This window comes from Belonocnema kinseyi, chromosome 8 (assembly GCF_010883055.1).
Source record: "Belonocnema kinseyi isolate 2016_QV_RU_SX_M_011 chromosome 8, B_treatae_v1, whole genome shotgun sequence".
Lineage (NCBI taxonomy): Eukaryota > Metazoa > Arthropoda > Insecta > Hymenoptera > Cynipidae > Belonocnema > Belonocnema kinseyi.
In genome coordinates this window covers 65423560-65445867 of record NC_046664.1, presented here as the reverse complement: position 1 = coordinate 65445867, position 22308 = coordinate 65423560, and the positions used below count along the sequence as shown (strand labels likewise).

The 22308-nt window shown below is 28.3% G+C and overlaps 2 protein-coding genes across 3 annotated transcripts in view; one reads left to right on the top strand and one right to left on the bottom strand.

The window, feature by feature from the left end:
- LOC117177666 (protein CIP2A homolog) overlaps positions 1-22308 on the bottom strand; it is a 97055-nt gene that overhangs the window by 46054 nt on the left and 28693 nt on the right. Inside the window, exon 11 of one of the 2 annotated variants that reach the window (XM_033368484.1) lies at positions 7912-7929. The exons of the other annotated variant lie outside the window; for it this stretch is intronic. The gene's annotated coding sequence lies outside the window, so the exon portion shown is untranslated. Of the gene's footprint in view, positions 1-7911; positions 7930-22308 lie in introns of those variants that run through there. 2 annotated transcript variants of the gene reach the window in all.
- LOC117177667 (sialin) lies at positions 6105-21982 on the top strand. The gene is made up of 7 exons (XM_033368485.1): positions 6105-6328; positions 8408-8649; positions 11609-11845; positions 11968-12055; positions 13779-13999; positions 15480-16007; positions 21086-21982. Exons 1-7 carry the CDS (start codon positions 6259-6261, stop codon positions 21206-21208), a joined length of 1509 nt encoding a protein of 502 aa, XP_033224376.1. The 5' UTR covers positions 6105-6258; the 3' UTR covers positions 21209-21982.

Sequence of the window (22308 nt, the reverse complement as noted above, 5' to 3'; positions counted from 1 at the left end):
TTTTCAACCATAATTATAAAACCTTGTTAAAAAAAAACGTATTTTTTTTACAAAGTAGTTCAACTGTTAGTGAAATAATCGACTTTTAAACCCAAGAAAATGCACAGTTCATATTTTAACCAAAAAATTGCATTTTTGACCGTGACGTGTCATAGTATTGGACCACGTCTCGTTTCAGATCTGGGATCACTGCGACTGACAACTGTTTGGCGCTAATCGATCATTGTTTGAAATTTCTGCAGGAATTTTCAGAGACGCGTCACTAAAGCTTTATGCAGAAATTCTATATTTATCCTGAGAATATAAATAGCCAGAAAATATAACTGAAGTGAAGACTAATTACTTATTATGTATCTATGTTATATGTACACTCGATGTATCAAATAAATAAAAAAAGCCCATCTTTTATAACAAGTTTTTTTTGACATTTGATAACATAGTTATTTAAATACAAATTTCGCTTCTATATCGTCTTACTTTAATTTTTATTTTTAAGACAAATATATACTGCAAATTTATATTAAAATTAATAAACAAACAATAATGTCTATACATTACATGTTTAGAGAAATTTACTCACAAAATGTATACAAAATACTATTTTATTTTTTATAAATAATATTCATATGTAATTTTTTCATAAAAAATTGAATTTTCAACCAGAAAATATGAAATTTTAACTAAAATATGAATGTTGTCTAAAAAAATGACTTCATAACAAAACCTTTCGAACACGCCGAATACAATTGAAGCCTCGGCAAAAATAAACTTTTATTAACACATATTTTGTATCCATGGACTTCTATGTATATGAGTTTTTCTTTGAACGGTTTTTCTATGCCGGGGAAGCGCTGCGATCAAAAATTCGAAAATTGAATTCGGAGTGAATGTCAAAATATTTGGGGTTGTAAAATTCAAAAATGTACCGTACTGAGTCTAACATTGAAAAAAGAAACTTAAATTTATTAGCATTGCGTAATTTAAAAATCAGAAAATTCAAAACAGATTAAAATATGAAAAAACTTAATTGAATTCAGAAAATTTGAAATGAGCTTAGAAATAATCAAGGGAATTTAAAAGAATTTGATGAAATGGCTAAGAATTCATGGTGAGGTTTAAAAACTTCAGGATGAATTAAATAAAAACTTTAAAAAAGTGCACTCAATAAAGTAGAATTGAGTAAATTTAGATAAATTCAGAGGGAATTCTAAAAAATAATTTCAACTCTCTTCAAATCTTTAAAACCCCACTAATTTATAACCAAAAAAGTAAATAATGACTGCAAAACAATGTAAATGAATTAGAAATAATATAAAAAAATTCCATTGATTTCAGTAAAATCTGCGTGAATTTAGAGGAATTTAAGGGATTTGACAAGGTATGAAAAAATGCATTGAATTAAGTTTTAAATGAGTTTAGAAAACTTCAAGATAATTCAAAAGAATTAGATATAATGTCTAAGAATTTAAGGTGATTTTGAAGTACTTCAAGCTGAATTAAACAAAAACTTTTTAAAAATCCATTGAATTGCGTAGAATTGAGTGAATTTAAAATAATTCAGGATTGAGAATTCAGGGCGAATTCCAAATGAATTGTACAAAATATTTGAAAATTTCTTTAAACTTTTGAAACTTTACGAAATCCCCCACTTTTTGTGAATAATTTTTTCAAATCCATTAAGATATTAAAATCTCTGACAATTTTCAAAGCCCTTGGAAAACCTATTGAAATCAATACAAAAAATCTGTGAACCTTTTAAAATTTTCTCAAATATTTCCAATTCTTTTGATATTTTTTATATCTCTCCAAAGTTTTTAAAGCCCGTCAGAACGCTTAGGGTTTTGTTACGATACCTTCAAATATTTAACATCCTTTAAAATCATAATAAATCATTGAAATCAATTAAAAATTTGATGGCAATCTTTAAAATAAAAAACCTAAAATATTTCAAATTTTTTCGTATATTTTTAAATCCCGTGACATTTTTTATGCTATTACAAATGCCAACGAATTAAAAAAAACTTGAAATATTTTAAATGCTTTGACCATTTTATCAATTGATCCTCATGATCAATTGAATAAAAGCTTAAAAAAGAATCCATTGAATTAAATAGAACTGAGTAAATTTAGGATAATTTAAGTCAATTCAAAAAATTCAAAAGAATTTCGATGAATTAAAAGATTCCATGACAAATTAATAAGAATACAGGGTAAAACTTAAAAATAATAATAATAATTTTAAATCTCTTCAAATCTTAGAGACCCTAAAAAATACCTCACGTCGCTTGAATAAATTCTTTAAAATCAAAAAATATATTATTAAATCCCATGAAGTTCTATGAAATCTGGCGATATTTCCTGAAATCCTGAAAAATTTATTTAAATATCTTGAAATCATTAAAAAAAATCCTTACAATCATTGAAATCTTTGGACACGTTACAAAATCCAGTAAAATCTTTCAAATTCCTTCAAATTATTACAAATGATTTACAAGTTCCTTAGAATCATTTAAAATTCCCCAAAATATTTAAATCCTTTAAAATATTTTGAAGTCCCTTGAAACTTTTAAAAGCTTTTGAAAATTTCTTAGAATTTTTAAAAATACCCGAAAATAGTTCCAAATAATTCAAGACAATTCAGAAATAAAACAGAGTATTTTCGGGACATTAACTGAATATAGGGCACAATAGGGGAGGCCTGAATGAGTGATAATTAATTACCAGAAATTGTTCTGAAAATACTATTTAAAGACGAGAAATTGTATTTGTATTTATTTGTTACAATGTGTAAGATCAAGTTTGTAAACAATGTTAACAACAATTTAATAGACCTGATTTTGAGATTTTGAATAAAGGCTTATGAATCTTGACAGCTAGCAACCTTAAAATATTAAATTAAAATATCTGAATCAAAATTGCTGCTAAACAGAAATCCGACGAGGCATAGTATCAAAAACTAGACAAAAAGTAAGCCCAAAACTGAATATCCCAGTGGGCACAAAACTATGAAAATCCAAAGAACGTCCTTGGGACGTTCCTAGGATGTTCTATGGCAGGCCAATCAACGTCTCTAAGAGGTTTTAAGAGTGCTTTAAGAGCATCCCTAGGATGACTAAAACACATGTTATAAAAGACGTCTTAGGGATGTCCCAAAGACGTCTCTAGGGCATCCTTAATTTTTTTGCCCACTGGGATACTTATTCGAGAATATTTAAATGGCAAGCTTCGAAACCCTTTTTCGAGGAATAATTGGTAAATTTAGAGTGCCCCTACTGAAAATTCCTATATAGTTTCGTATATAGGTTCGAATATAGGTTCCTATATAGGAACCTACATCGGATCCTATATAGGATCCTACATAGGAACCTATGTTTCACCTATAGGAAATGACATAGGATCCTATAAAGGATCCTATATAGGTTCCTGTATAGTATCCTATATAGGATCCTGCATATGTTTCAGCATGGTACCATATCTATACCTATATAGGATCCTATGTCCTTTCCTATAGGTTGCACCTATAGGTGAAACATATAGCATCCTATGTAGAATCCTATATTGGAATTTTCAGTAGGGGCAGGATTGAAAAATAAAAAAATGCTTTCAAAATTGTATAAAATCTAAATCTTTTTAACCTAATTATTTTTATCAATTTAAATTGGCCGAATTCAATTTAAAAAAGAAACAATTTCGGCACTCCAAAGTGAATGTAATTTTCTATTCTTATCCTCCAAAAATTCTAAATTAGAATGAGACATGCACACTTTCGAGCTTAAGTGAGAGATAGATGCGAAGTAAACGGAAGTAATAACCTCGACTATTTTGACCTTTCATTCCGAATTCAATGTTCGAATTTTTGACCGCAGCGCTTCCGTGGAATCGAGAAATAGTTCAAAGAAAATTTCATATACATAGAACTCCGTGGATACAAAATATGTGTTGATACAACGTTATTTTTGCGGAAACTTCAATTAATACTAAACCTCCACGCTTCGTCTGCTAGCCGGGAGCCGCACGCGCTCAAGAAGCGAGGAGTGCGCATGCAACTGCGCATTTCCTTGCGTCACTAACTTATATTTCTGTTAACAATTAGGAATTTTAGGAAAATATTCGCAATTTTCAGAAATCGCTTAAGTTAAATAAACATTTAGTAAATTTACTATAAAAGTTACGGAATTTAAAAATCAAATTTTGCTACGAAATTATACGCATTTCAATTTTGTGCTTTGTTTTTTGAAAAACCTTAATTTTTTCATGTCTTGATTTTTATGCGGTCTAAATAACTTTGGTCGGCAGGAGATTTTTTTCATAAATCGAATTTTCTACTTTTTCTTACATATAAGGCCAGATATGAAAAAATGTTAAAATAAAAGTTTCTACGTATAAAAAATCTCTATGAAAATTATCTCATGCTCTTTTGCAACATCTTGCGCCGCTTACGAGGAAAGTTCAAAAATTACATTTTTATGAATAAAAATTCTTCCTGCCGCAAAAATGTTTTAACCCTCGAAAAGCTAAAAAGATATTAAGCAATTTTTAGGAATAATTCGAGTCAGTTTAAAATATATTCAGGAAGTTTTGAAGAAAGTAAAAATATTTTTTAACCGCAAGATTCCCAAAAATTTATAAAATATCTTTTATTTTTTTCCAAACTCCTACAAGACCTAAATATTTTTAAACTGACTTTAATTTAACCTAAAATTTTTTTAAATCTTGTAAAATAAAAAAACATTTTTTTTTTGTTGATATTTTCTAGATACTTTTTTTACATATCTGTAATCTTCAAAAATCTTTCTGAATTTTCTCGAAAAACCTAGGACAATTATATTTATCTTAACTAAAAAAAAGGCAATTACATTTAAGAAATAAATTGTTATTTGAAATTGTTATTGTGTATTACATTTTTTCCCTTTTAATTTATCATTCCGAAGAATACTCAACATGTTGAAACGCGCCAGGCGTTCAGAAGATTTGCAAATCTTCTGAACGCCTGGCGCGTTTTTGACAATTAGAAAAAGCTAACCGTGGGGAACTAAAACACACATTAAATGGCTATCTAAAACTTTATTGTTACATTGATGTTCATCTAATTAACGAATTAATTATTTTTAACAAATTTACCAGATTCAAAGGTAAACATTTTATTTTTATTTTGGAATTCGTTTACGGAAAAAATGGCTAAATTTAATATTCAGCATGCGTAATTTGATATCTGAACACTTTCTTCGTGATATTCAGTATACTAGTAAACTAAATACCTAATATTAATACTAATAATAACGTAGAAAAATGAGTATATTAAACACCGAGAATGCGTTCAGAGTTCAAATTATGCATGTTGAATCATTAATTTAGCTGCTTAATTTTATCCGTAACTAAATTAAAGCGCGCCGTGCATTTAGAAGATTTGTTGAGAATTCTTCTGAAATTTGAATTTCTAAATAAACCCGGCACTTGGAAGACAAGAAAAAATTTCGTAGAAAATTTTTCTGAACGCCGGCCTAAATGCCATATGCACTCCCAATACACTCCCAATACTCGCAATCCCGGTTGGTTGCCTATTTTACGGCGCAACTATGTTGAAACTGGTAAGAATGTTCAAACTTAAAATGGATAATAAATCCCCATTTGTACAGTTAATATACAGCTCACTGTAAAAATATTTACATGATAAACAAATAATTAAACAATCAATTATTATTCTGCAATAAATCGAATGAAACATTAAAACTATTAATAGAAAGATGCCGTTACCAACCGATAAGGAAGGTTACCCTCGGAACCCCGCTCAACTGGTATTCTTTTCAAAACGAAATCTAAAAATTAGAATAAAAATTCTAAAATCGTTAATGTCATATTCAAATAAAAACTTTAGGCGACAAGTTTTTTTCCTTCATTAACATTTTCCAACATCCAAGCTGATGAAAATATATAATAAATACCCAAAATATGGATGACAGTTGTTATAACAGGCCAAACACAAATCCTAACCAAACCTCGATCTTTTGTCTTCTATCCCTACTCCCTTCTCTTCGGTTCACATACTACTTCCTGCCGCGTGCAGATACAGAAAAAAGAACGTGTGAATGTACACGGTTGCGAAATTTGTGATTGTGTAAGTAAACACTGGTTAGAGCGGGAGAGAGAACGCCTTTGATAGGCGTAACGTCAAATGTAATTCCAGTGCTCACGTTTTGCCGTTCCCGCAAAAAGACAGTGTAACAGTTGTTCTCCAAAAACTAGGAACACGAAGCATCGATGGAGATCCTCGATCCAAGTATTTCGAGAGACGATCAAGGTCTCTATGGAACTGATCTTCGAGAAAATGGTTTGTTTACGATGCACTTTCTCTCCCTTCAAATCATGTTCACTTATCTTTGCATGTACTTTACTCTTCCTACTGCCTCTCAAAGAGAAAGAACTTCCGGTGATTCATAAGCTATCCTTTGTAATCTGTATCAGTTCTGGCATTATCTAGTAAATCAGGATCCTCCTCAAGGAGAATTCTAACCTATCAGTTCATCATGTCAAATGTTTGGAAACAATTCTATAAGAAAGGTTTCTGAAACCCCTAGACCTGTAAAGTTATTCTCCAGGAAATTGCGCATTATTACTTGATACAGAGTTCATTGGAGTTAGTTTCGTTGTTTCCATAAACTGACTATGACTAGGATTTCTGCGTCATTAGGCAATTATCTTGAATTCGACATTCTTTTATGTTTCCATCATTGATTGATTTATTCATTGTGGAGAGATTATTTCACAAGATAAATTTATTTGATTCGTGTTTTGTTTATTATTTGGAGAGGCGACACACAATCAAATTTTTAAATTACAACACTGATCGCTTGCATTTGAACAACGAATGAAAAAAAGTATTAATTTGCGGTACCGCAAATTGTTAGTTTAAATTAATTTAGGGGGTTTTAATCAGAATCAAGAAAGCCGTAACTGGTTCTAGATTCTGGTTAAAACCACCTTAAGTAATTTAAACTATCAATTTAGGAATGTCCGAATTGACCACACATGTCCAAAATTATCCCGTTTAACAATATTTAATACTCAAAAACTTTAAATTGCCAAATTTCACATACTTAATGAAAATGTTTTTTATTTAAAACATTTTCATCAAGTATGTGAAATAAGCATTAAAAATGAGAAGGGGTTCGAACGAAATTAAGGGGCATTTCCTGATATTTGCTCATTATTTCTGTAAATTTAATATAATTTACCTGCTAAGTATGAAAAATTAATTTAAAATAAGGAAAAAACAATGTAGCTACGGAGGTACAATATAAAAATTCTGTTCCTTCTAAGTTCTATGTCGAAAGAAACTCAAAGGACCGTAACGAAAGTTCCGTTACGTTTCTTTTCTTTCTTTTCTATATGAAATATAATGACATCATTTTGACATTATGTTTTCGTAGCCTGATTATTTTTTGATACTTTTTTAGACTGAGTTTAGTTTTTAGTCAAATTATTTGTAATTTATCGACATAATTGGTAAATATCCCAAAAATGCCCCTTAATTTTGTTCGAATCTCTGAAAAGTAGCAGTTCAAAATTTAGATCAAATTTCAGCGATTTCGAATTTAAATATTCAAATGGAGGGTGGACGTGAAACTTCGTTATAAAAACTCCCTGACTTTGACCTGATCAAGTTTTCAGTTTCCCTGATCTTGTAACATTTTTAATAAGAATCATTCATAAATGGAATAAACCAAATGGTAAATTAAATTTTTTATATATTTTAAATGTATTCTTCTTTACAGTTATTTAATGTGCTTCTCATAGAAATTTCTGGACTTCTGCAAATATTTTTTCAAAATCTTTGCCTCTTCCTGACAAACAAAATTCCGTTTTTCCATGATTTCCTTGACCTGCTGCCACCCTCAACATAGTTCAAAGCTGAAGGTCTTCAAGTGTAGACTGTAGAGAATTAAACAATTAAGCATTTATTTATTATTTAATTCAAAATTGAACAGTTTTAAATTGTAGAAGACTATAAGAAGACTATTAATTAATGTTTTTTGTTGTCGCATGCAGTTTTTTAGTCAAAATCTAATGATTTTTTACTATCAATAGCAATTTTACATGAAAGATACTAACGCAAAATAACAAGCAATTATTTAGGGATGTAAATCTTTTTTTAAATCTAATGTTTTCTCTTTAAAATAATCGACTTCCAGTGAAAAATACTAACATAACTTAAAATGTTTCGTATATTGTAAATTTTCACAACAATGATTGCGAGATTTTCGAAATATGTCGTTATACCACTTTCTATATAGGATTTTAAAATTTGGATATTTTTTAATTTTATTATGCTTTAAAAATTAATTCATTTGTTTAAAATTAGGCATTTTAAAATAGTACGTTATTTACATATTTTTATTTTTAATTTCAGTGGACTACAAAGACAAGACTGGTCTAATTCCAGCGGAAATTCCGGAAGATTCTCAATCATGCGTCAAAGCAAGATTCACTCTGGGTTTCTTAGGATTCTTGGGATTCGCCCTTGTTTATGCCATGCGAGTGAATTTATCAGTAGCGATTGTTTCCATGGTCAACCGAACAGAAACTGAAAAAAATACCACTGATGCTTGCCCCGTTAACCCCGTTATTAATGGTTCAATAATTCCACCTCCCGTAAGCAATTCTTTATTTCTTATATTTCACATTGAAAAATTATTTTACTTTCTAATAGCTCAGTATATAGAAAGCAGCAATTGCTATCTAGTGCGATTCATTTCATCGTGCATAAAATTGATAAAATTGTATGAAAAACATACGACCAAAATTTAATCTTACTTCGGGAAATAGATATCTTGTTTTGAGGGCTTATCAAAATTACTTTCATACGCAGAGATGCGTTTCGTACTTTGCCATATTTTAAAACTAAAAAACAAATGCCAATTTCAAGTTGATATAAAGATGAACCATTACGCAGTTTTCTGAGTAGAAAATATTATTTAAGAGACTATTATACATTAGAGATATTTTTCACAACAAATCTTGACTCTTACGAGTCACTTGACAATCATTTTTTTAAATATAAGCTTCATATCTACTCACATATAAAAAAAGAGAAAGAATAATTTTTAAACTGTGTTATTTTAAAGCAGACATTGAAAGAGAATCTAAATTAACATATTTCCTTGCTGGTTTTTTTTTTTTTTTTTTGTAAAAAAATGTATTAGCCTATTTTTAAAAACTTTTTTGGAAAATAGAAATAAGAACGTCAAATAAAGGATTGCAGTATAGAACTAGGTAACCAACGAAATTGGAAATCATCATTTAAATATAAAACAAAAGTTTAATCTCGAGCTGAGGTACTTCTGAATTGAGGCCAAAAAAGTATGATTGAGAAAAAATTCATTTCCGATAAATATAATGTGGAAGTTTGCAATCTCAAAGTGTCAGGAACCTAAAATTGAAACAAATTCGGTTAAGGTTTACGATAAAAAGTGTAATTTTCAGTCCAAAAAGCAAAATAAAAACCTACTCTCGAAATATTGAGTTGCTGAATTTGGAGAAAATGAGTTTGGTTAGAAAAAGTTAACCGATTCCGAGTAAATCATTCAAGAATTTGGTTGTTGAAATTCCATGCGTTTTAAAAATCGTCTTTGGATAGCAACTAAAAATCGATTTGTCAATTAAAACAATAAATAAAAATTTGTCTTAGAGATGTGAAAAGGCTGAATAAAAATACAAAAGTTTTCATACAAAAAGTTATTCTGTCGCGAGAAAATAAAGATTAAGTGTGACGGTATTACACTGTAACAGAATTTGAAGAAATAAAGTTTCTGATCACAAGGAAAAAAGTTAATTGAAAAAACCTGATAAAAGTGGCTTATTGTAGAAAATGAAGATTTAAGATTTTATGTTGGAATTTTATTGGTACTATGGTGCTAAAAAAAGTGGCAAATAGTTTTATTAAAGAACTTTTTCTTTGAAAATAAAGAAGTTTTATATTATGTTACTGCATTAAAAAAATTTGAGCGAGAGGTATATGGTTACAAAAACGTTTTTAAAAAAGGTAAGAGGTTAGGCACTTGAAAAAGCAGATAGGACGCATTTATACAGAGTCAGTTATTTGGATTTGAATGACCAATCTTCTTATTAAAAATGAGAATTTTTAATACAAAAAACTCATTTTTGTCAAAAGTGTTGGTTATCTAGTCCTATTGTGAATGGTTAAACTGCGATACGCCACCAGGTGACAAAAATTTGAACTAGAAAGAATAGGCACGACTAGAGTTCTTAAATTCCCGAGAATTTAAGTTCAGGTTATATAACCGAGAATATGACAGAATTTATGGGAATTTAAGATTTTTAACAATATTTTTATTGTTCAAGTAATATCAGCGGTTGAATCTAAATTATTTTCTAGCTCAGACATATTCAGTTATTACAGTGTTTCATATACAAATTAAAAATTTTCAAATGTACTAATTTATTTTAAAAAAAAAGTTTTTCTGCTTTAAAAGATAACTGTTTAACAAAATCGTGAAATTTTTAACATAATAGTTGAATATTCAACCTAAAAAGACAAATTTCCAACGAAAAGTGTAATAGTTTATATTTTAATATCAAAAAAGAATGAAATTTATACAACAAAAGAAAAGAATTTTAAAGCCAAAAAAAACGAATTTCCAACAAATAAAGATTTTTCACTTAAAAAATAAATAAAAGTTTATCGAAATTATTAAACCTTCAAACCAGAAGACAAATTTTCTTGACAAATTTCAATTTTCCAACAAAAAAATGACTGTTCAACAAAAAATTAATTTTCCACGAAACTGATGTATTTTTATGCAAAAAAACAAAGAAATTTCAAACTAAAAAATCATTTTTTCACAAAAAAACGTGAATTTTTAGCTAAAAAATATCAATTTAAACAAATAAAAAAGTTCCATTTTCTATTAAAAAATTAATTGTAAACAAAAAAAAAGAAGTATTTTCCACTAAACAGTTAAATTTTCAACCAGACATAAGCCTTCAATGAAGAAAAATTTCACAATGTAGTTTAACTTTGATCAAAGTGGATTAATTTTCAATTTAAAAAATTAATTTTCAGCAAAATAATTAAACTTTTGACCAATGAGGTAACTTTTCAACTTAGAATCTAAATCTTTAACAAAAAAAGGGGTTTCTTAACAAAACGATTCAACCAAATGTTTTAAACAAATTAGTTGAATTATCAAGCAAAGAGGAACGATTTTTAACCAAAAAGTTGCATTTTCATACAAAAAATGAAATTTCTTCTATAACAGATGAAGTTTTAGATCAAAATATAAATTTTCAAAAAATAGTTGATTTTCTGTTGTAAAAGAGTTAAGTGAATATTTGTTTTTAGTATATAATCATTGTTTTATACTTTACAAAAAAATCTTAAAAACACTTATACAAGAATTAAAATACATGTTTAAAATGGTACCTAATCTTTCTAGTTCAATTTTTCGGCACCATGTGGAGTACTGGTAGACCGCCATTCCCAATACTGCAATCCTTCATATTACCGTTATTTTAAAAAAATGAATGAATCTATCAAATTCGAATTTCAAACAATAGTTAAACATTTAAATATATCTGTTTTTAATTGTAGAGTCCAGGTGAATTTGACTGGGATGAAAAAATGCAAGGCATCATATTGGGTGCTTTTTTCATCGGATATGTGACTACAAACGTTCCCGGTGGAAGATTGGCGGAACAAATTGGTGGAAAAATAGTTTTTGGACTAGGAGTATTTTTAACAGCAGTATTGACTGTCATCAGTCCTTTCGCTGCTTATTGGGGATTATATCCATTTTTGGCAGTGCGCATTGCTGAAGGTTTTACAGAGGTAAATCTATGTAATTTTATCTCATGCAAATTGGTGTTCAGATTTTTAAATTATTATTTTTTTTTTCAACAATTTGGTTTAAGTATTTACTTTTGATATTTGATTTAAAAATCGTTTCCTAGGGGGTCACATATCCTGCCATGCACAGTATGTTGGCACACTGGGTACCACCACTAGAAAGAAGTAAATTTGCAGCGCTGGTCTATGCAGGCAAGTGTTTCAATTTAATTTTATGAATGATCAGGATGCACAGTTTTTTCCCTAATACCCTGCGTTTCCCTCTTTTCTCTTTAAATAAACGATACTGGAAAATGCAATTGTTGGTTTTATATGTACAAAATTATTCTATTCAAAACTACAATACGGTACCAAGAGTAGTGAAAGCTTTTCTTTAACTTTTAAGAATTATGAATTACAATTGATTTGTCTTTTTAAAGTTTGACTAATTTTAAACTAAACTATTTAGGGTTTAAATAGAACTTTAAAGATAAAGTATTTTGAAATTAACTATAATAAAGTACAATGGTCTGTCTGTCCACATTGAAGATTCTTTAGTTTAAATAAAATGACGATTATCATCATGTTACGACATATTAAAATAATTATTTTTTTTAGATTTTTTCGATTACATACAAATTTAATAAGTTGTAGAATTTGAACAATTTTCAAAAACTAACAAAAAGTAGCTTTTCACAGTTCGGCAAATTGAAGCTTAGGCTTAATATCTTTGGTTCAAGTTAACGTATCGTGATTTTAATTTTTTTAACTAGGTATAGCTAAAAGTCTCACAAAAATGAATATTATAAAATTAATCAGATAAATTTATCATATTACTATATATATTTTCACAGATACGTAAAAAAATGTTGACATTCATGAAAAGATTAAAATTACGAAAGTAAGAATTTTTTAAAACTTGTTTCAAAAGTATTTAAAAATCCATAATGGATTTTTAAATCATTTATATTTTTAATATAAACAAAAAATCCAGATATGTGACCATACAAAAATATCCAAGGATTTTAATATTAGAAAATATAAATCTAGACATGGTCATTTATACGGATCTTTTAGATCAATGTTATGAATATTTTAAATTTCAAATGATTTCTACTTATTTTAATGTATTTTAACGATTTTAAGCAATTTTAACGAAGTTTTAAGGAACTTTAGAGAATGATTTAAAAACTATTTTAAGCGATATCTACGGATTTTAACAGTTTAAAGGTATATAAAGGAATTCGACAATTTCCAAAAGGTTTTAAAGATTTTTCGTTATTTTTAAATGATTCCAAAGAATTTCAAGAGGTTTCGTTTAAAAAATGGGTAAAACTTGTAATATTAAAAAATTTGTTATGATTTTTAAATAGTTTATTTTTAATGTTGTAAAATCCAGGGACATGATATCACGGCTCGTGCGCGTGCTTTTGTGCTAGTATAAAATAATTTAGACGCTCAGACGTGAACTATTTTTGACTTGATTTTTAGAGCATTGAAGATTATTGTTTCCAATTTACATTCAAATTATTGATTATAGTAAGGATGAACTATTAAATCTTAGATAGAAATATTTAATTATACTTCTAAGCATCAAATTTAATTATTAATGAAGGAATTTTAAGAAGAGGAAATATGCTTGATTTTGAGAATGATTTAAAACATAAAAAATTGTATATTTAACCAATTTCATGTTTTCTTTGGCTTTTTTTATATCGCCGTAAATGTATTTTCAATGAACTGAGTACAATCAATTAAAAAATTTCTTTAATGGCAGAAATAAAAAATAAATCACTCAACATCGTTCAAAAACTATACCATTTCTTATAAAAACATTATTTCTTCTTTTATAAACGTATAAGTAAATGTTTAATCTTTTGCCTTTTTCATGAGAAAATTACCCTATTTACTCTATTACATGTTACATTTTTTTCAGGATCAAACTTTGGAACTGTTGTTTCCTTACCAGTGAGTGGATATTTATGCTCTCTGGAACTTTGGGGCGGTTGGCCCTTAGTATTCTATTTATTTGGAGGACTTGGGATAATTTGGTATGCTTTTTGGCTTTTGTACATATACGATACTCCGGCTGTTCACCCAAGAATAGATCCGAAAGAAAGGGCATACATCGAAGCTTGTGTTGAACCCAAAGATGAAGTAAGTTAAAAATGTTTAATATTTAAAGTCAATTTAATACTAATCTATTAAAACCGAGATATTGACTAGTTGACTTTTTAGCGTACACCAAATAAAGTAAACCGGCCATTACTTGGTCAGTTACGAAAAGCAAACCCACATAAACACAATTTAAAAATGATGAATTGTAAGTTTTGGTACAAAAACCATTGTAATAAGTGGCTAATATATGTGGTTATCGATTGGAACAAAAAATACATCATTAATTTTATAGTTAATTAATATAAATAGATATTTTTTAAGCTAGTCAGATCGCCCATTACTGGGACAAGGAAAATTCAATGGGGTTTATCAAAATAAAATGGCACAATTTACTTACAATCATAGAATACATTAAAAAACAAGAATAGATTTTTAGAAATCATAAAAAAATTCCTTTTTAATAATATTCACAATCAATGTGTTAACATTTTACCTTATAGAAATAAATTTTTATTATTATACACTTTTCTTAGGAAATAATTAAATTTTAAACCAAATAATAAATTTTGTAACCAAAAGGTTATTGAAATTTTTTGATCACTTTTTCCAATTCGTGTATTAATTTTAATTAAGATGAATTATAAATCAAAAAGACTTTACAACCAAAAAGAATGGATTTTCATACCAAAAAGACTAGTTTTCTTCAAAAAAGTTATATTTTTAACTCAAAAATATAATTTTCAAGTAAATTTATAATATTAATCTTATTAATATTTATAATATTTCATATCAAATTGGAATGTATAATTAATCATTTGTATTGAAAAGTTAAATTACTTAACTACGCAGTTGGAAAAATTTGAAGTTTGAATTGGAGGTTGCAGTAAAGTAATTTGAACGACTTTTTTAGAATAAATAAGCAATTGAAAGTGACCGTCTCAGTAATTGGGCGACATTTCGTCCCGGTTTAGACAATTTCGTCAAAAATTTGTCCAAATGCGGAACATATAAATATTCCTAACTTATTGGATGAAATCGTAAAAAAAAAGTTATGCATTTTATTCTTAAGTGTATTAAAAATGTGTAAAAACATTACCTTTTCTATTAGTGTAAAAAATTTAATTAATTCAAGGCTATAGAAGTTATGAGGAAAGTTTTGAAATACAAAAATGGCGAATTTTGCAGCGGTACGTTCACAGATTTTGAGGAGTATTTGTTATTATTTTTATACGAAATGTATCAATTGTCAAAGCAAAAATAAATAGTAGTAATAAATTCATAAGAACTTGAAAAATAATAGAAAGTTTTTACTTTTATGGGTTATATTAGAGTAAAAAAGATACTCAACGATATTTATTATTGTCCCAGTATTAGACATACTTTTTGCGATACCCCAGTAATGGTCGGTTTACCTTAATAAGGTATCCCAAATTTTGCAGGAAGATTTAAATGATTACAAAATATTTAAAAAGAAAAATGTTGGAAAAAAAAACCTACTAAATTCAATTTGAATTTGAAGGAAGATCTTGGCGTCCCTTGGGGTTCGATCTTTACATCTCTACCCGTGTGGGCGATAATGATTACACAATGTGGGCAGTCCTGGGCTTTTTACACTCTTCTAACGGAACTGCCGACCTACATGGATAGAATTTTGCGAATGGACGTGCAGAGGGACGCACTACTTTCGGCCTTACCTTATTTGACCGCCTGGATAGTGGGCCTAATAATTTCAACTCTAGCCGATGCTCTGTTGGCTAGACAGAAAATTAGTCCCCTGACTTCTTTCAAACTTTGGAACACAATTTCCTCGTTAGGCCCCAGTCTCAGTTTCCTGGGTGTTATTTGGGCAGGATGCGATACCACTATCGTTATGGTGATGCTCTCGGGACTAGGATCTCTTTTCGGTGCCGTTTACGCCGGTAATCAGATGAATCACATCGCACTTTCTCCAAAATATGCAGGAACGCTTTATGGATTAACGAACGCTGCTGCGAACGTTTGCGGATTCCTGGCACCCTTCATCATCGGACGCATGATTCAAGGAAGTGTGAGTATCTTCATTTTTTAAATTCACTAATCATGGTGTCTACTCCAATCCTAAAAAAAATTCCCTGACAATTTCAGGGTTTTTTTTCAGGTATCTTGAGTTTTCTCCAGGTAGAGTTGTTCATAGTACAGCGCCATTAAAAAATTTCGCATTTTTTTAAAACAATCGACTCAGAAGTAAAGATTCAAACGAAATTGAGAGGTCTTTTCTGATATTTGCTAATTCTATAAATGCAATATAATTTATCTGTAAACCATGCTAAGTATGAAAAATGAGTAAAAAATAATGCAACTAGGGAGGCGCAATGTCTAAAGTTATCTTTCTTCAAAGTTGTGTCTCCAAAGAAAGAAAAAGGAATGTAACGAAAGTTTTATTACGTTTCTTTCCGTTCTTTTCTATTTAAAACATAATTACTACATAATGTGACATTATGGCTTCGTGGAATCATTATATTTTGATCCTTTTTTAGACTGAGCTTAGTTTTTAGCCAAATTATTTTTAATTTATCGAATTAATTGGAAAATATCTCAAAATGTCCCTCAGTTTCCTTCGAAGTTTAGGGATAATAATTGATATCTAGGAATTCAATTAATATGATTATTTTAGAAAGTTAAAAAAAAAATATATTACAAAATATTCTAAAATATATTAAAAACATAGATTAATCAAATAATTGAATATTACTAAAACAGAATTAATCATTTCTTTAATTTGTCCCTAAAAACCATGAAATTCATGAAAAACCCATGAAAAAAGGATCAGCTTTTAACCAAAAATGGAATAAAGAAATTTTCAGTTAAGAAAAATTAATTTGGCACACAAAACAACGAATTTACAACCAAAGTAATGAATTGTCAACTGAAAAAGTCATAAATCATAACCTGGAATAGGCCTATTTCAAACTAAAAATATTAATATCAACCCAAAAAGATGAATTTCTAACAAAAAAGTTTAACTTTCAACCAAGTAGTTTTATTTTCAATCATATGGGTGAATGTTCAACGAAATTAATGAATATTTAACTGGAATGCTTACATTTTTAAAGGATAAGAATAGATAATTTTTTACAAAAAAAAAGACTATTTTCAACCAAATATATGAATTCTCAAACAAGTATTTGAGTTTTCGACCAAAAAAAAGAAGATCAATTTTTAACCAAATAGTTGAATCTTGATCTAAAAAAGATTAGTTTAACGCAATCATCTAACTTCAATTATGAATCTTCAACTGGAGTAGATGTATTTTAAACCAAAAAGCTAAATGTTCATCTAAATTGATGAATCCTTAACTGTAATAATTGACCTTTAAACTAATGAATATCATCCTTATCAAAAAACACGAATTTTCGATTAAAAAAGATAATTCTTCAGACAAAAATTGAATACAGTAAACCTTAGAGATATGGCCCTCTGCTATAGTTCTTCCGAGAATTGACGCCGTGTCGCAAGTTGAAGAAAGAGGAGCTGCGCGGGTTGAGCGGAAGTCGCTCAGGCGTAAACAAACAAAAGCGTTTTCTACGAAACGGCACTCCATCTGGGTTATTCCCCAACTCCTGCAGTCCCAAAACCGGTCCAGTCTCATAATTTCACTGTAGTTAAATTTTGAACTTAAACAATGGAATTGCCAACTGAAATTGTTAGATTTTCATTTAAAGAAAAGAAAATTACTTTTAAACGAAAAAAAATTCAACAAAATATTTAAATTTTCAACTGAAATAATTAAAATTCCTGTAAAAAATTCTCAGTCAAAGAAAAAACGAATTTTCCATAAAATAGTACATTTTTAATGAAAGGGATGAATTTTAAATAAAAATTATGGATCTTTAACAAAAATGTTAATTTTTTGTAAAAAAGTTTAACTTACGACCAATTAATTAAATTTTCATTCCAAAAAAGATGAACTATGAATGAAAAAATGTAGGTAGGTTTTGAAAAAACTTAAAATTAACAAAATGGTAGTTATTTTTCTGTAAATGATCGTGCCAGCACATTCAAAGAAAGGAGGATCATTTTTTCTGAAATGTGAAAATTCACGGTGGAAAAAAGACATTAGATGTGACAAAAATCTGATAAATACCATTATTTCTCTTTAAAAGTTCTAAAAGTAAGTCTTTTTTCCAAACCCGTTATGTTTCAAAGTTAATTAAGAACACATTTTTCAGGCATACTTCATTTTTCTTAAAATGAGTATTTCTCATTATTCATAAATTTTATTATTTGCAAAAAACAACAACTTTGACCTTTAAAAGCTAAAATACTGATAACTTTGTCAACAAATGTATTTTATCAAACCACGAAGATACGCCAGATTTAATTCCCTTTTAAAAAGAACATATTTGACGGCCACCGATTGGGCAACTTAACCAGATTAAATATAGACTGCACGCCTGATAAGGAATCATTCAGTGGATTTTTTTTCGTTCATATGTTTATTTATTAAACCACCATACAATAGATAATCAACCTACAGTAGATAATCATTTAAAATACTATTTTCTATAAAATAATTCATTTAATTTAACTAATAGTTAAGACACTATATGTGTTGATAAATTAAAATTAGAATTAATTATTTCAGGTATATTATACCTGAATGACTGTTATTATTATTTAATTGATAACTAATTACGGAGATAAAATGCCTCCTAAAGGTTTAATCGCAGCCGCTTCTAGCTCATGGAGTTTACGCTATACGCAAAAGTCATAATTATTAATGAAATATTACTAAACTTATTTTACTCTTCATTTTCTTGATATATTAAATTTTATATTTACACTCTCTGTTCGTCAGCTTACCCTATATACTAACAAAAGATTCGCTTATCGTCAAGATAGAAGTTGTTGATCTGAGAAAAGTTTGCAATTCGAAATTCTAAAACGAATAGTTTTCAACGCTTTAATTAATAATTATTTAATTTTAAAAGCATAAAATAAAAGGTTGCCTCACTGAAAGTTTTTCAGTTTTAAATTATTTTGAATTCTCCAAAAGACTTTTTAATTCAAATACTTTTTCATTGCATCATTTTTTTCAATTACCATATTTATATCATTTTTTAAATTATTAAATTTTTAACGATTCAAGTATAAATTAAATTAATCACTTCAATTTTCTATTGTAAAATTGTATAAATTTCCCGAATGTCTCGAGTTGAAAAATGATGAATTTTTGGGGATTTTAGTATTAAGTGTATATTTCAAATTTCGGATTAACATTCGGTTTAACATTAAAAATTAAATTTTTGAAATTTTTAATAAAAATTTTTCGAAAGTTTCAATGTTTAAATATGCAATTGTAAATATTTCAATGAAAAGCTAGAATTTAAAAAAGTAAACTGGATCCATTTCAAACTAGGCACGGTTCTTCAGTTTAAATTGCAGAATCTCTCGGGGGCGAAATATGTTGTTTTTTAAAGAAAATTAGGCGATAAGTATTTTTCGATTTGCAAAAAAAATGCTCTAAGAAGTTATGCGTATTTGCATTTTTGTCTTTGTTTTTCAAAAAACCTGAATTTTTTCGTTAAACCTCTATAAATTTTGACCTGATTGAGATATTTCTAATTTTCTTTTTGATTGTCATAGCGTCATCGTCTTCTTTCAAATTCCGCCGGAAAATTTATAAAAAGGTTTGAAATTAATAAGAATGACAGTGGTTTTTCTGAAAAAATTAAAAATCGATTGTCTCAAAAAACCCACCTTTACATTTTTTGCCAATTTTCGTTCCAATTTGTACTTTGATAATGAAGATATCTTGTAAGTTTTATGCTTGCTATTTTTTGTTTTTTTTTGAAACAATGACCGATACGACAAAATATTAAGGTGAAAGTTTGCACGTCAAAAAAGTTATATGAAAAATATTTCGAATGCTTTTTTATTAAAAATTAAATTTGTTTCGTTAAAATATTAATTATTACATTTTTCGTTCAGAATTCCTCTTACTTCGTTAACAGTCAAACTCTCTCACCAAAAAGTAATTTTTTTGGTTGATGATTTATAATTTTAAATGAGAATGTATCTCTGTGCGTTGAAAAATGAGCTTATTTGATTGAAAAATCGTGTTTTCTTTGGCTGGGAATTAATTCTTGTACTGAAAATTTAATTATTCCAGTTAAAACTTTGAACTATTCTGTTGAAAATTTGTTGTTTTTTGGTGGAAAAGTGTTTTTTTTTACTGAAAATATAATTATTCCAGTTAAATATTCCATCATTTTAGTTGAAAATTCATCTCTTTGGTTGAAAAATAATTTTTTTAACTAAAATTTTAACTATTTCATTTTTGGTTAATAATTTATCTCTTGCAGTTGAAAATTCGTCTTCTTTGGCTGATATGAATATTCTTGGTTAAAAATTCAATGATTCTATTTAAAGATTCATCGTTCTAATTGAAAAATCAACTATTTAGATAAAAAATTACCTTTTTTAAATTTAAAATTTATGTTTTTTATTGAAAACCCGTTTGGTTTTGGTAGAAAAATAATCTTTTTGTTTGACACTTATGTTTTTGGTCGAAAATTTAGGTATCTCAGTTAAATATTCTTCATTTTAGTTGAAAATTTATCTTTTAGGTTTTTGGAACAAAACTGATATTTTTTAGTTCAAAATTCAATTATTTAGTTGAAAATCGATTTTTTTTTAAATTGAAAATTCATCATGCGGTTGAGAATTCATGTATTTTGTTGAAAATTCAACTATTTAGTGAAAAATGCAATACTTTTATTTGAAAAGTTTCGCTTGAATTATTATTATTAAAAAATTAAGAAATATTTGAATGGTTCCGTATTATTAGCAATTATACCTGGGAAAAAACTGAAATACTTAAAAACAAAAACTTGGTATTGTCCGACAATTTTTGTCCAGGATTTGAGTAGACACCCTGTATGTGAGTGACCACCTTAAATTTTATCTCTAATTTTGTTTGAAGAAATCCGTCATCTTTCAAAAATCAGTAAAGATGTCACTGAACAAATTTATCTTTAACGTTCTTCTCGTGTTTTATTTCACTTGAATCCTATGGCTAACAGGTTATGAGCCCAGCTTGCTTTTGTATGACAAATATTGACTATAAATAATTTTTCCTTTCAGGAAACCCTAGCTACTTGGCACACCGTTTTCTGGATGGCCGCAGGGATAAATATGACAGCCAATTGTTTCTATCTTCTCTTCGCTTCCGCGACTGAACAACCATGGAGTAGAGGCAATAGTTGATGACAATGCCCTCATAGAGAAACTTTTATTGTGGAGAATGGTTTGCCGCTTGATCGTCTTACTCTTAGTACTTTTTAGCAAAACCGCTGAGAGGAAATGTCTGCCAAGTCTCATTTCACTTCTTCAGAAAAGACACATTTACTTTGTAAGTAAGACCAAAAACATGAAATGGGACCGGACTTTCACTCTCAGTACTAAATTCTTTTTTTCTGTTATAAACTTTACTTAAAACTCTAAGTAATTAATTTAACAATGAATTTTTTTAATAATTCAGCACAAATTATTTAATAATCCTAGGCTTCGAAAATCGCATTTATCATTTAGTTTGAAGACGATTACATCGACATTACCCCATTCCTTTTTAAGAGACCAAACAATTTTCGAATATTTATACTCATTATGTGATACTTGTTCGCTAAGTGAAAATGGTTTTTCTTCACAGGAACACTGAGCAGGATTTTACGTATATTTTTTCGTTTCATTAAGGTTTAAGATGAAATGTAAAAAGCAGGTGAATTGAGAAAGGCGGAGAAAGAATACAATAGGATTTAAATATGGATGCTAATATTTAGCTTCGAAATTTAGATTGGAGAGCATTCGAATTTAAATTAAATTTAAATATATTTAATGTAAATTTGAAGTGGAATCCAGAACGAATTTCAATTAATTTCTGGATTGAAGGAGATTTGGAACGTAATACGTATCGAAAATGACTTGTCTGTGATCAGATCTATTAAAGTTGTGCTCGTATCGGTTCTCTAAGAGATTTCGATATAATACATATATACATATAATATAATTATATAAAAAATTTCTGGTGCTTAAAACTCGTACACTCCGTTTAACAATTTCCTGTCAGGTCATAATTATATATCCTGCAGGGAGTTTTTTTTAGGGCAGATTTAATCAAAAGACTTTCTTGTTTGAAACATGTTTAGAGTGAAAAATATGTTAGAAGTTCATATCATGTATCGTGAGAAACAATAAGCTATCAATGTTCTTGGACTTTCTTGTACATTTTTACATAAAAAATGACGTATCATGTACACATATTGTTGTGCAAATTATGTATTGGAATTGTGGAATAGAGAAAATTTCGA